The sequence below is a fragment of the Camarhynchus parvulus genome, chromosome 1 (genome assembly GCF_901933205.1).
Source record: "Camarhynchus parvulus chromosome 1, STF_HiC, whole genome shotgun sequence".
NCBI classification, from domain to species: Eukaryota; Metazoa; Chordata; class Aves; order Passeriformes; family Thraupidae; genus Camarhynchus; species Camarhynchus parvulus.
In genome coordinates this window covers 18,097,405-18,112,486 of record NC_044571.1, presented here as the reverse complement: position 1 = coordinate 18,112,486, position 15,082 = coordinate 18,097,405, and the positions used below count along the sequence as shown (strand labels likewise).

Sequence of the window (15,082 nt, the reverse complement as noted above, 5' to 3'; positions counted from 1 at the left end):
GGGAACACCACAAAGTGCCATGTACATCCAGGCAATGAGCTCCCAAATGGTTGCCCTGCTCTGCAGAGCTCTGAATCCTCCCTTGCCATCAGGTGCACATTTAATAAAGACATTTTCATTGTGAATGAATGAATGACAGCTCGGAGACTTACAGAACTCAGAACAAATATAAACAACTTTTTCATTTTTATGAGAGGAGGATGAGGAGAAACTGTGTTGCAAGAATAGCTGAAAGTAAGTTTTTCATACATGTGCTAATTCTTGAAAAAGTGGTGATGGACTGAAATCTGATCCCTGTTACCTCCAGTGTACATGGGAGCTTGACCTGGAACTCTTTGATTAGAGAAAACATTTGCTTTGAATCCCCAGAATTTCAAGCAGAGAACTATTTGAATGACTGTTGCTGTTAGTTAAATAAGCATCAGTAACACACTATTTTCAACCCTTTAATAATTAAGTTTTGCTTGGCACTTCCATGTAACCACCAGGCTGAGTAATATCTCACTGAAGACTAGACATTTAGAGGTGTAAGGAGTGGTAGAGGAGATACTTTAAATTTTCATCATGACATCTCTCACCATGTTTTTAAAAAACCCACGTCAATTAAGGCAAGTATGCTTTGAAGAACTACCTGCAATTTTTATTTAGCTTAGAGATATAGTTACTTAGCATTTCAAATAAGCCATGAAATGCAGAAAATGGCCAGTAGCAGCTAAATCCTGGAAAGCAGAATTTTAAGTAGTTTTTCTACAGTTAGAAAACTTAAGGAAATATTCAGTTACTTCAGTTACCAAGAAGGGTAATGAACATTTATAGGTCTTTAAAAGCATGTCATGTCACAAAATCCATATTAACAGACTCATTGGAAAGACATCTGCTGTATGCAGTGACTTCTGCATTGGGAACTCTGCAAGCAGTTCTGAGATTCCCCACACTTTTAAGCAGGTGGCAGTGTAGGTTAAAGAGACAGATTTTTCCTGCAGCTGATAGAAATCATGCTTTCCAATTTTCCATTTATCTCAACTTAAAGTAAAAATACACAGCACTATTACTGGGTTCCTATCTAGATGGGAGCAGGCATGAACTTTGAAATGCACCTCTTTGTTGACTCAAGAGAATTCCATTATTTCCAGATGCAGCTTTGTGAGGTTTATTTCTCAGAATGAGACACTGCAGTAAGAGACAAAACTTAACCTCTCCTCCTTAATATGGCAGTGGGAAGACCTGTCTTTTGAAGGGGTTAGGTGATGTTACAGCACAGTGATTCAGCATCAGTGCTCCGTGTCTAATGATAAACTTTGATAGTTTTAATAACAGCACATACAGTGCCCTTCCTTCTACTGGACCTTAATTTATGTCACTGACACAGACTCAGCAGCTAAGGAAATAAGGAATTTAGTTTACATTTGCAACTTTGGTCTGCCCTTTCAGTTATTTCAATAATTTGTGCATAAAATGTTGCATTATCTAGTGCTTGTGCCTAAGGATCACTAATAAGGTTGATCTTAACATCTTTGATAGCAACATGGATAGTGGGATGGAGTGCATCTTCTACTAGCCTAAGGATGATACTCAGCGGGACAGGCTAGAGGGTGGCATTGCCATCCAGAAGGTTCTTGAGAGGCTTGAGAGGTGGGCCACATGAACCTTGTGAAGTCCAATGAGACCAAGAACAAGGTCCTGCATCGAGACAATCCCAAGCACAAATACTGGCTGAGCAGAGGATGGATTGAGAGCAGCTCTCGGGGAAAGGACTTGGTGGTGTTGGCAGACAAGAAGCTGGACATGAGCTGTCAGTGTGTGCTTGCAGCCCAGAAATCCTCACACCTCCTGCACTGCACCAAAAGCAGCGTGGCCAGCAGGTCAAGGGAGGTGATTCTCCCCCTCTGCTTTGTGAGACCCCTCCTGGAGTGCTGTGCCCAGGTTCAGGGGGTCATCCTGAACAAGAAGGACAACGACCTGTTGGGGCAAGTCCAGAGGGAGCCATAAAGATGACCAGAGGGATGGAGCACCCGTCCTATGAGAGAGTTGAGTTTGTACATCCTGGAGAAGAGAAGGCTCCAGGGAGACCTTACAGCACCTTCCAGTCCCCAAAAGGAGCTTACAAGAGAGCTGGAGAGGGACATTTTACAAGAACACGTAGTGATAGATCTTAAACTGGAAGAGGGCAGGTTTAGATTAGATATTAGGAAGAAATTCTTTACCGTGAGGGTGGTGAGGTACTGCAAAATGTTGCCCAGAGAGGTTGTGGACACCCCACTCCTGGATGTGTTCGAGGTCAGGCTGGGTGGAGCTTTGAGCAACCTGGTCTAGTGCAGGGTGTCCATGCCCATGGCAGAGAGGTTGGAACTAGGTGATATCTAAGATCTCTTCCAACCACAACCATTCTATGGTTCTCAGTATTTTAAAATGTTATATATTCTATTTATTTCTATTTTTTCAGATTCATCCCACCCTATTAAACTAAAATAAACAAAATGCAACAGCTGAGTTTCATTTAATGAACAGTATGTGGCTTTGATCTCTTGCTAACATGTGAACAGAACAATCCTTTTTCAGAAACATATTGTTTTAAGATGACTAGACACATGGTAACAGTAGTTGTCACGAAGCTGTAGGTTTTTCACTTGGAGATATGAAAAATGTGTGCTTGTGCAAATACTCTAGTGGAGGTGAAGCAGTGTTCAGGTGCACTGGTTCTGTGGCAGGACTTAAAAATATAGATGAACCTAAAATTGAAGAAAGAACAATAGTTCCTCTTATTTTGTGAGTGCAGGATGGGTAAAAATCCCAACTTCTTTGCAGGAATTGATTCCCACACTGCTAAAAGTGAGGTTCGTCATGTTCAGGTGGAACTCGTGCATCAGCTTCTGCCTGGCGCCTCTCCTCCTAGCGGTTGGGACACCGACGAGAACCTGGCCCCTTCCTCTCGAGGCCCGCACGGTCGAGATTCCCGCAGGGGGCTGAGGCCCGGGCTCAGCGCCTGTTTGCGGAGCGGGTGCCCGGGCAGGGCGGAGCTCAGCGCCGCAACTCCGCGGGCAGCCGGAGGCGGCGGCAGCGCCCGCGGGGCCTGCCCGCGCCGCGACAGCGCCCCCGCGGCGGGAGCGCGCATCGCACCGCACCGCGCCGGCAGCGCCGCTGCGCAGCCCCACGCGTGACCAACGCACCGCGCTGACACCCCCACCCCGCACACCGCAGCCCCACGCGTGACAAACGCACCGCGCTGAAACCCACACAACAAAACACCCCACACACCGCACCCCACGCGTACAACACCGCAGACACCCCCCCCCACGCGTGACAAACGCACCGCGCTGACACCCCCACCCCACACACACCCCACGCGTACAGCACCGGGCCACCCCCCCACACGCGTGACAAACGCACCGCGCTGACACCCCCACCCCACACACACCCCACACACCGCAGCCCCACGCGTGACAAAAGCACCGCGCTGACACCCCCACCCCACACACACCCCACACCCAGCCCGCGTAAAACGCACCACACACACCGCAGCCCCACGCGTGACAAACGCACCGCGCTGACACCCCCACCCCGCACACCGCAGCCGCGCTGACACAAAAACAAAAAGCAGCCGCGCCCGCCCCGCAGCGCCCCGCTGCCCCCACGCCGCTCGCAGACCGACCCCCCGGCCCGCGGGTCCCGCCCGCCCCCGCGGCAGCCCCGGCCCCGGCCCCGGCCCCGCGCCCGCCCCGCGCGCCCCCCGCGCCCCCCGCATGCGCAGCGCGGGCGCGGAGCTGTCCGAGCGCTGAATCCGGCGCTGCCGCCCGCCCGCCCCATTCCAGCACAGCCCGCGGCTCCCGCCCCGCTCCGCCGTGCCCACAGCCCCCGCCCGCACACCCTCCCGCCCTCCCCGGCAACGCCGACGCTTCCCTACCCAAAGAGGGGGAAAGCAGAGCGACCCGGTAGCCCCACCACCGTTCATAAATACTAATTTTCAGCGAAAGGGGAATAAAACATATCGGCAACAGAACTGCTCTCAGCGCTGTTCCCTTTGCCTGATGCTCCTTGTATAGTTGGGTTTTCTCCTCCTCTCTTTTCCTTTTTTTCCCCCTTTCTTTCCATTTCTTTTCTTCTTTTTTGCTTGTTTTTTTTCCCCCTCCATCACCAAAAGCAAGTCGGGGGAACGGCTGTGTCTGATGCCTTATCTATTTTGTGCTGACTGCTGGAGATGAGCCTAGGCTTGACCTGACCATGATTCCAAGGACTGGCACTTCTCTTTTACCCCCACTTTGTAGAGATCCAGACCTTCTCTTCCTGATTGTCAAGAAAATTAAATTTTTGCTGAATTTGGAAATCTAGGCAGCAGCAGCTTACTTTTTCCCTGCATCTCTCTGGAATCGTTTCTGGGATATTTCCAAATCATCACAGAAAGCAGGAGGAATGAACCGGCAGCTAGTGAAAATTTTGACAACCTTGTTTGCATTTTTCTTAGAGACAAACCACTTCAGGTAGGTGATACCACTTTGTAATAATATTTGTCAAAAGGTCGTGAGAATCATAACTATAAAGATACTACGTCACAATAACCTAGTTTGTTTGCTGAATTTGAGAGTGTTTTGTGTTCATTCTATATAGACTATCCCTTTTACACTCAGAGACTCGTTGCTTGGTAACAAACACAAAAAATAATAATCTCAAGTTTGGGTGATCTATTTTCCATTTTCTGATGCAAAGATGTGGGGTTTTTTTCACTGTGTATCAGTACGGCTAAGAACATTTTCTTCGGCTTTTCTTCCTAAATGCAAATTCTCTGCTCCTGGCAAAGGTTGTTTAAGAAGTTGCTTTGGTTCCCTCCTCTTCAATCTTTGGAAATGATTGTACTGGTTTTGTCAGGGATGTAGCTATTTGAAATTGGAGAACCAGCCCTCTGATTTTGGGAAAATCCTGGATCAGACTAGTATTGTGTTCACTTAAAGTCCCAATGTTTCTGATTTTTTTTAAATGTTTCATGAGCTTTTGCTTCAGCAATTGACATTTTTGTGGTGCTAAGCAAACAGGTCAGTCTTATTAACCAGAATAGCATTTTAGATGAGATTCATTATTGGACTGTATGCTGCTGTGCATCTGCACGAACAGATGAACCTACACGTGAAAGTGTTGTTCTAAGTGTAATGAGGGACACACATAGAGACAGAGTGAAACTGTATTTGTGAGCCTGGCTTCACAACACTACTCATAACTAGTGGGCTCTGAATGAAAACAGAAGTAATTTGTATATGAATAAGTGTATTGTCTTAATTTCCCAGTTTTTATTCTCTTAACTGAATTATTTCATTATTTAAGTTGCATAGATCATCTTCTGTGTGTTAAATATTAAAAATATTTGCAATGGTACCCTGTTATTGACAAAAGCAAAAGGAAGCAAACGCCTCCTATAAATGGAACCTGAAAAAAATGTGTGGAATCACACCACGAGAATTTACTATCACCTTGCCTTGTAACAATTCAGGTGAATTGTTTCTCCTTTGTAGCAAGAGAGGATTTGATATTTTCTTCTCCTTTCAGATGATCAGACATATATCTGATATTTTTATACTTGCACGTAGATGCATGAAAATACCCTATGAAACACTCCTGAAACTGAGAAGTTCCCTTTGGGCAAATATTTAAACAGAGAGTGTTTAAGAAGTCAGAGTCAGAATTACTTTTAATTTAGCTCAAAGATAAAGTGGAAACAGACACAATGAAATTGGTTATTTAAGACTTAAGACAATGTTTTGTTATTAAATCTGTTCCTCTACACACCAAATATGACCGTTTTCATTCTAGGTTTTTTTTCCCTGGGGAACAACCGTGGGGAACTCCCAAACTGTCTTTCTCTGCAATGTATTATGTGTTTGCAATATGCAATGTGCTGTGTACAGAGCATTTCACACACATGATATCATACCAGAAGTTTTCCCTTAAATACTCGAAACAGACGTGTTCAATGAACTTGCATATGAATACCACCTGGTGATACTAAATTTTATTATTCAGTGCTCATGGAGTGGGGGTGAAACCCCCCTAAGATCAGTTGTGACTGACTCCAGAACCCATTTTGCCGTGCTGGGAAGGAATCTGGACACTCATTAGCATGATTTAAATACTTGTTGGGTATCATCTGTAAAAAACAATTAAATTTTTTTTTCCCATCTGTATCTTTCCCAACATTAACAAATCCAGTATTTTTCAGTGTTGCTTGTTAAGTGTTGTTGGCTCTTGTTTGGAAGTTTAAGACCACTTTAAACCAGTGTTAACATAACATTTTAACAGCATCCATGCAATTAAAATAATGATATAAAATAGGATATCAAAATCATTCTAAGACGTACCTACACATTAAGGTGAAGAGTAAATTGAATCTTCTTAAAGTCTTAAAACTGTAATGAATTTTTTTTTAAAGCTAAGGCTTTTTCTGAATAGAAAATTGTGTTCATGCATGATACCTGAAACTTGTGTTTATTTCTAGAATAAAGTTTTCAGATGATAGGTAGAGTATGTTGTTCTGTAAAAACATTAATTTCTACCTTCACTGAGTTGAAACAATTTTATTTAGTTATGTAATTTCTTCATGACTTGAATACAATACAAGCTAAATATTAGCTAATGGTGGCTAATAATTTATTTAGGACGACTTTCTGTAAAGAACATGATTCAAGATCTGGAAAATCCCCCTCACAGACCCTGTCTCCTTCAGATTTTTTGGACAAATTGATGGGAAGGACATCGGGGTATGATGCTAGAATCAGACCAAATTTTAAAGGTAAGTTTTCTAAGACTTCTAATGAATTCATTGATAAAGTTTGGGATAAATTATAGGTTTTGAGGGGGTTTTAACCTCTGAGTTTATATTAAGTTTTCAATAACTTCACTTTTCCAGTGTTATAGTGCCATGGAAAACAGCTGATCCATGAGTGGACTAGGAGACAGAGCAGTGTAGATAATAAGGGTCCAGAGCCTGAAATCCCTCTTTTGACATGACAGTAATGTTCTGCTGTCAGAAAATGCTTCCGAAGACTTTACTAATTTAACTTAGTGAATAGGATTTTCGGCTTCAGACTAAAACCAAATGAGATGACTTGTTTCTGAAATCTTTAAGCCACAAAGACAATATCATTTAAACTTTCATGCTGATATATTGTCTTCCTTATAGCAGTGTCTGAAGAAAAAATATCTATTTTTTCTTTCAACTTGAAGAAAGTAAAATCTTCCCCAAGGTAGGGGGAACTCAAGGAATATACACAGAAGATTTTATCCTGAAAATGCTGAATGAATGATAAAAAACAATGGCTCAGGATCCCTATAAAATATAGAAACTATTTTGTTTGGTACTTTTATAACAGCCCCCATTTCTTCCAAAATTTGGGCGGAATTTTGGAACATTACCACCACCATCCCAGCACAAAGAAGGCTGTGTACTGGAAGCTTCTTTTGCAAACATTATTCCTCAAAGCAAGTTCTCCTTGTTGTAGTCCTGTAAATCCCTGTAGAATAGACCACAGAATATCTTGTGGCTTTCTATGAAAGGAGTTGGGAGGGAAGTTTTCATTGCCAATATTTAGCATTTTGGGAGAGTCCTATAATTCCACCAAAATCATCTCCTCTATGCCAATTTAAAGCTCAGAGTATGGTTTTACTTTGAAAACTGATAGAATGCTATCTTCCTTAACAAATCTCATGACAATGTACATTTGCAACTCATATCTATTAGCTCTGGCCACTGAAATGCATTTTTTCCTGTATTAAGCCTTTTTAGCAGTACTGTGAAAGTCGATAATGGCTGGAAAAAATAATAATTTCTTAGCCAGTGAATGAACTGTAAGGAGAGAAGAAGCTCACATGTCAATGAGAAAAGTGTTTAATTAAATTTAGATCAAAGATCGGTTTCTTCTCTCTGTTCCATATGTGCAAATTACAAGATTTAGAACAAAGTGCCTTTTTTTGACTGCTTCCTATGCCTGAGCAAGGAGCAAACCAGTATGGATTTCAGATCCAAAGGTTTGAAAGCTGACAAATTAAGAAAACCAAGTCAGTGAAGTCTAAAGGCTTAATTTCAGAGTATTTTTCAAAGTGCTTATTGAGTTCCTGAACTGGTGTCCATATCAGCTTATAGTAAGCAATATTGCATTAGTCTCTCACATTAATTTTGTGTGTTTGTATGAGTGTCAGTGAAATTTTAGGGAATGTAAATGAAAGCAGAAATTGCCTGAATTGAGCACAATATCAATCCTTAAGAACATTTTCCTGCTCTTTAAAGAGGGAAGAGCAGGGGGGCAGGGTGGTGTGTGCACTAAAAAATCATCTCTTGCATCTCAGACAAAAACCAGTAACAGCAACAGCCCCATGTACATACAAGACTTAGAGACAGCTCTCTGTTGCTCCCCAGTATGAGTCTACAACCATTTCAGGACAGCACAGGAGGCAGGCTCATGGCTTTACTGCCCTGACACTGTGGTGTGTGGAGCAGGTATTGTGTGGTGCACGCTGAGCTGTTTGACAGACACTTCTTCCCTCTGAGTCCTGTATTTTGTTTGCATTCCCAAAGTGAAGTTGCTGCCCGTTGACACATATGAGACCTTACTGGGAAAGCAACTGCCATATTTTTGTCTTTGATTTATTTATTAAGTTACACTCCAGAGCAGGATGGTACCTTGTGGTAGCTTGAACTGGTAAATAGATCTTCAATTCTTGCTGATAATTTGCGTCTGTGAGCTCTCCCAGAGCTCTCAGTCTTCTGGTGAGGGGCCTGAAAGTTCTCCTCGTTCTTTGCTATGTTCACTTGAATGGTATTTTGGACCTCAGAGTCTAGAACTAGGGAGTTAAGTCATGCAGTTTTGAATTTCATATCACCAGTCAAAACCTTGCCAGCTAATAACCCTGTTTATTAGTCAACATCCACGTTTTTGTTGCCCAAGTCTCATCAATGGTTCAAAGAAATGGAAAATACTAATTGTCCTGTATTACATACTTCTTCCTTTTAAAGAATAAGGAAAGCTGCAAAAGAGTCAAAATAAATTTATTTTACTTGAAGTTAGTATGATACAGATTATTTTTTTACTGAGTCTTTACTCTGTTCATAATAAATTGTTCTGGTTTTTAACATTTAAATATATGTTTAAGATAATTTTGAGGGTAAGGCCTATTGCACAATACTGATATTCTAAATCATATAAATGGAAGAATGTATGAAATGCTGAATGAGTACCTGATTCATAACACTTTTCATACTTTAAGGAAAGAACTTTTTATCGTAAAAGAGGCTACTGGAGCATTGGTTTAAACTAGGGATCTTCTATCTGGTTTTGATTTTAGTCTGGGGATAATATTTGTTTACTATGTTTCAGAAAAGACATTGTGAATCAAGATAGTTGGGCCATATTCAGCCTCTTCTTATAAGGTCTTGAGGGACAGCTGTTTGAGGAGTGGCTGAGGGCGCTTGGTCTGTTCAGCCTGCAGAGGAGGAAGCTGAGGGAAACCTCATTGTGGCCTTCAGCATCCTCACAAGAGGAAGTGGAGGGGCAGGCACTGATCTTTTGTCCCTGGTGACCAGTGACAGGACCCGAGGGAATGGGCTGAAGCTGTGTCAGGGGAGGTTTAGGTTCAATATTAGAAAAAGATTTTTCACCCAAAGGGTGGTTGTGCACTGGAACCGGCTTCTCTGAGAAGTGGTCGCAGCACCAAGCCTGAGAGAGTTCAAGAAGCATTCGGACAATGCTCTCAAGCACATGTGGGATTCTCTTGGCCCCTGTGCAGGGCCAGGAGTTGGGCTTGATGATCCTGATGGTCTCTTCCAACTCAGTTCATTCTGTGATTCTCTGATTCTACTCATGGATTTGTCTAGCTTTTTCTGCTTTAGACCACTTACACAGCTTTTTCTGCATCCAGTACAGGGATTTTAAAGTGTCAGAAAACTCTGATTTCATGGAAATGCAACTGAGTAGAACACATTTATCTTATGCCACTGATTATACAATAATTAAATATACTTTTATGACTAGTTTGAATTACTGGAAAACAGCAGCTGTTAGATTAATTTTTGAAATAAAGGCTGTGCACTCTAAAGAGAGAGGAAAATGCTACTTACTGGAACAAGGTGTTTTATCCAGATAAAGCATTTCTTCATTAGTGACTACTTTTTCCTATCTTGTTCTTGCAAATTAAAAAATTCAGGGAGATAGTGGAAGAGCAACAGGTGAATATATAAACATTTAGACATCAACAACAGGGGTTCTTTTGTTGCGATTTTTTTGTGGCTGGTTTTTTTTTTTGGTTTTGTGCTTGTTTTTCTTCCCAGCAGTACTGTATAATGAAAGATACTTTCTCTTTTGTATTGTTCTGTCTTATATAATCATTCGAATGCAGAAAAACATATTTCTTTTTCTTTTTGATTTCAAGTAGTTGGATACAAAATGTCCAGACATTAAGAGGGGATATCTCCCTGATGAAAAGCCAGAAGGAAGTTCCAGAGTGACAGCTCTCAATACTGCCCTTCTTTAATCACTCTCTGTCAGATATTTAATGCACTCTTTTTCATCTTCCACTTATCTTTCATTGAATTGGAATAGGCTAATAATTTGTGTAAGGACACAGAGGGGAATACTTTTAAATGTAAATATGAAGACTGCAATCTAGTACTAACTGAAGTCCCTGAGTGTCTTTCTGTTGACAGCAAATGTATGCTTATGGTCCTGTGAGTTGATTTGTAGTTTCTTCTTCAATTATAGCATCAACTGAGCATGGTTTCTGAAATATAATAACAGGTGAGGCTTGGACAATGTATTTTTACTTTATTAATATTAATTTTCTATTATTTTATGGTAAAACACAAGAGAAGCAATGTCTTTTACTTTCTCCAGTGCTCACTTTGCTTTCAAAGTTAAAAAAAGGCAGGAAATAGCAGTGTAGATCACCTCTGTTATGAAACTAGCCAAGAATGTGCTTTCTCATTGCTAGAAGCAAGGGATGGTGAAGTGGTATCTTAGCTTAGTGTACATTCAGCTCAGGCTCAAGAGCACTGCATGTAATGCCAAGATACAAGGGATCAATCTAAAACTGAATTACAACAAGAGATGTGATGCTAATGGAGAGCCAGCTTGATTTAACACTTCCAAGCGGATGTTGATCTTCAGAGGTTACTAAATTATTTCAACTTTTTAACACTTTTGTAATCTACCACCACTAAAAATCTAAAAGCAATCTAGAAATTATCAGATAGAAAAAACTCTATTATCTATAGGCACTGCTATGTCCATAATGCCAAATACTTTAAGTAACAGGCTGCCCTGGGTACAGAGCAGGGGAGTTGTCACCAAGAACTGAAGAAGTGTGCTATCTTCAGGTATAGAAAACATTTACAATGAAGATGATAGTTATTTTCTTTGTACTGACTTTCATTCCATGTTTTAAATTTAGTCTTTCTGATTGAATTGCTATTTACTAAAGATTATTCTGATTTTTATGGAATTACATGAAGGTGTGCAGCAATAGTGCCTGTTAATGTTACCCTCATAACTGCATGGTGCAATACAGTGTGAATAAACTTGCTTAAAAGCTGCTGTTTTGTTAGTGATGCAGTTTGGGGGTGTAAGGCCATAGTTGTAAAAGATTAGGCTGTGATTACAGCAGTGTAATGCCATTTTCATGCCGAGTCCGTGGGTTTATATCTGAATAATAAACACATGGACTAAGTAATTTACTGACAATTAGCCTGACAACTGTTACAGGAAATGGCTTATGCACTTTAATACTTTAACTCCTTGGCAGCAAGGATCAGGTTTTCCCATATGTTCAAACTCATTGCTTACTTTATTTGGCCCCTGAATTGACCAATAATGAAATGTTTAAAAAACATGAATGGAAAACACTGAATGACATTTAAGAGTGAAATTAGTGGCATCGAGTTTAATAAATAAAAGCAGTTTTCATGCACATGATAAGAGGATTTGTCTGCAAAAGTTGACCCTTATCTAGACATATAAAAGTTGAAAAACATACCAAAGATAAGCTGCGGGACTGTAGCAATTTGTTCTCCAGCCTCCCCACTCCACTTCGGTTGGTTATAATAACTGGCCCTGAAGTCAGATGTGGTGAATATCCTGTACTGGGCTATTCTCGACAAAGGGCCAAGTTCAAAGGCTCAGAGGGCCAAGTCCAATGGAGACTCAAATCTTGTTCAGGCAGAGCAGTGTGTAGTAAGAAAGGGCACTTTATTGGTGCATTCAAGTTTTAGGGCATGGGATGAGGATTCTTTATAGGAGAAGGGTGACTAACGAGGCACTTTTCAGATCTGGCCAGACCATTGCACTCCCTAAATACAGTTGCTTGAGATGTCCTAGCGTATATTATTAGGGAGGTAAACTGCTGTTTTATTTTCTGTCTTGAAACACATCTAAAACTTTGCAATGTTTTCAGATAAAGCCATGTACGCACACCTCATTGCACAGCAAGATGCTGCACAAGGATTCTTACCCACAGGACATGGGATTTATTTAATTTTGTTTTATTTTTCTTCAACCGCAAAAATGAAGCTAAGGAAATGGTACTGAGTCTCTGCCCTATGTACATTTATGCACATTTTCAGGCAGAAGGAGCCTTTTAATTGTGTTTCTTTTAAAACTGCTAGGGGGAAAAGAAAGGGCTATGGACCTTGCACTTCTTCCTTTCTTACTTTAATTTCAGGTTCTTTCTCAGAACATGAATAGGCTGGATGAGTTGCATGACTAGTTAGGTTATGTCTAGGCTACTAGACAAATGGGGCCAGACAGCAAGCTCAAGGCACCCCTGGTTAGCTACACTGCTTGGCTTTTTGCTCATCCCCTGGATCTCTTTCTGAGCTACCCACAGCCAGCTGCTTCCAGGGCAAGCCAGAAAGGCTGTGAGCACGCAGCAGGGTAAAGCACAATCTAACCAATGCTGCCTGGCATCCAAGCTGAGGATCAGTCCAGGTCTTCTTTTATATATAAATGTTTAGCCACAGTCATCTGTATTGTATTGGTGTGTTGCCTTTATTCAGAACCAATTATTTAATTTAGAGATATCAATAGATTTGGCTCTCGTCATGGAATATTATTCTGCTGCTGCATAAACTGCAAAGGAGATTTCTGAAAAACAAATATCAAAGCAGAGCGAAAAGACCTTTCATATCAAAGGAGTAGATGCTATTGTTTTGATCATATTCTAATATAAGTGTAATGTTTTTATCACATCCAGTGTCATGCTCACGCTTAAATTTTTTATGCAGTTGAAGCCAAGGCCCTTGGGTCACTCATTAAGGATCTTGTTGTGTTTTGGCTGTTTTAAAAAGCATGCAGTTTATATTTAGAACATGTAAAAACATGTACATTAAATTTACTGTAAGTATATACATTTATAATCTACAAATCTATTTTACACAGTTACTAGAAAAATGAATTCATAAACCAGAAATATGCAGTTTTATTAGACAGAATCAATACTTTATTTTTTTTCCTCTGTAGATTTCCACAGAATCCTAGAACAGTTTGCGTTGGAAGGGACCTTAAAGATCATCTAGTTCCAACCCTCCTGCCACAGGAAGGGACACCTTCCACTAGACAAGATTTCTCAGATCTCAGGTCAACCTGGCCTTGAGAACATCCAGGCATGGGTCCTTCACAACTTCTCTGGGCAACCTGTTCCAGAGTCTCACCACCCTCACAGAAAATAGTTTCTTTCTAATGTCTGATGTAAATCTACTCTCAGTTTAAAGACATTATCTTTTGTCATGTCACTACATGTCCTTGTAAAATGCCCCTCTCCATCTTTCTTGTAGGCTCACTTTAGGTAGGCTAGAAGGCTGCTGTAAGGCCTCCCCAGAGCCTTGTCTTCTCCAGGATGAACAAACCCAGCTCTCTCAGTCTGTTCTCATAGAATAGGTGTTCCAGCCATCTCCTCATGTTTGTGGTCCTTCTTTGGACCTGTTCCAACTAATCCATGTCTTTCCTGTGCTGAGGGTGCCAGAGCTGGATGCAGTATTTCAGGTGGGGTCTCATGAGAGCAGAGCAAAGGAGGACAGTCCTCTCCCTCTCCCTCTCCCTCTCCCTCTCCCTCTCCCTCTCCCTCTCCCTCTCCCTCTCCCTCTCCCTCTCCCTCTCCCTCTCCCTCTCCCTCTCCCTCTCCCTCTCCCTCTCCCTCTCCCTCTCCCTGCTGCCAACACTGCTTTTCATGCATCCCAGGACAGGGTTGGCTTTCTGGGCTGTGAGCACACATTGGTCATGTCCAACTCTTTCTCCTTTCTCCTTTCTCCTTTCTCCTTTCTCCTTTCTCCTTTCTCCTTTCTCCTTTCTCCTTTCTTTCTCCTTTCTCCTTTCTCCTTTCTCCTTTCTCCTTTCTCCTTTCTTTCTCCTTTCTCCTCGGGGCTGTTTCCCATCCCTGCTCTGCCCAGCCTGTGCTGGTGTTTGGCATTGCCCTGCACACAGGACCTTGCACTTGGCCTCATTGAACCTCATGAGGTTCACACAGGCCCACCTCTCAAGCCTCTCAAGGACCCACAGGATGGCATCCCTTCCCCCCAGTGTGCTGACCACACCACCCAGCTGGGTGTGTGTCCCACTGTCCATGTTGCTGATAAAGACATTAAGCAGCACCAGTCCCAGTAGTGACACGAGCTGTTGGACTTGGACATTGAGCTGTTGACTACAACTCTAGCAGGATTGATGAAAGAGGTTCCTGGTCTCCAGAGTCCCTTATCACCATGCTTGGGGCTCTCTAATCTTTCCTGGTGCTCCTCAGGCAGCTCCTGGCTGTGTCACTGGCACCCAGATGAAGCAGCAGCTGTGGGTAACAGTGGGCTGTACGAGGGTGAGCAGCTCACCTCTCTTGAGAGCACATGGGTCCTCCCTCCACACCTCGTGGAGGAGTCACCCACTGCCCCTTTTCTTAGTGCACAGGTTGTTACACAGGGAGCAGATGGACTTGCCTTAGTTCCAGCAGCAATCCTGATCTGACAAGTCTTTCCTCTTCACTCTCCAGAGCAGTGAAGTGGTTCTGTGATGGCACCTCAGCCTTCAGGGGAAGTCTCATCCTCCTGCAGGTCCTTGCCTGTGCAAACTTCCAT

At 42.3% G+C, this 15,082-nt stretch overlaps 1 protein-coding gene across 1 annotated transcript in view; it reads left to right on the top strand.

Moving 5' to 3' along the window:
- The first annotated feature begins 3,945 nt into the window (after positions 1-3,945).
- The window catches only part of GLRA2 (glycine receptor alpha 2), a 120,067-nt gene continuing 108,930 nt past the window's right edge, over positions 3,946-15,082 (top strand). Inside the window, exons 1-2 of the mRNA XM_030949110.1 lie at positions 3,946-4,475; positions 6,639-6,772. Of these exons, the coding sequence (XP_030804970.1) occupies positions 4,408-4,475; positions 6,639-6,772 (202 nt within the window). The 5' untranslated portion in view covers positions 3,946-4,407. The remainder of the gene's footprint in view (positions 4,476-6,638; positions 6,773-15,082) is intronic.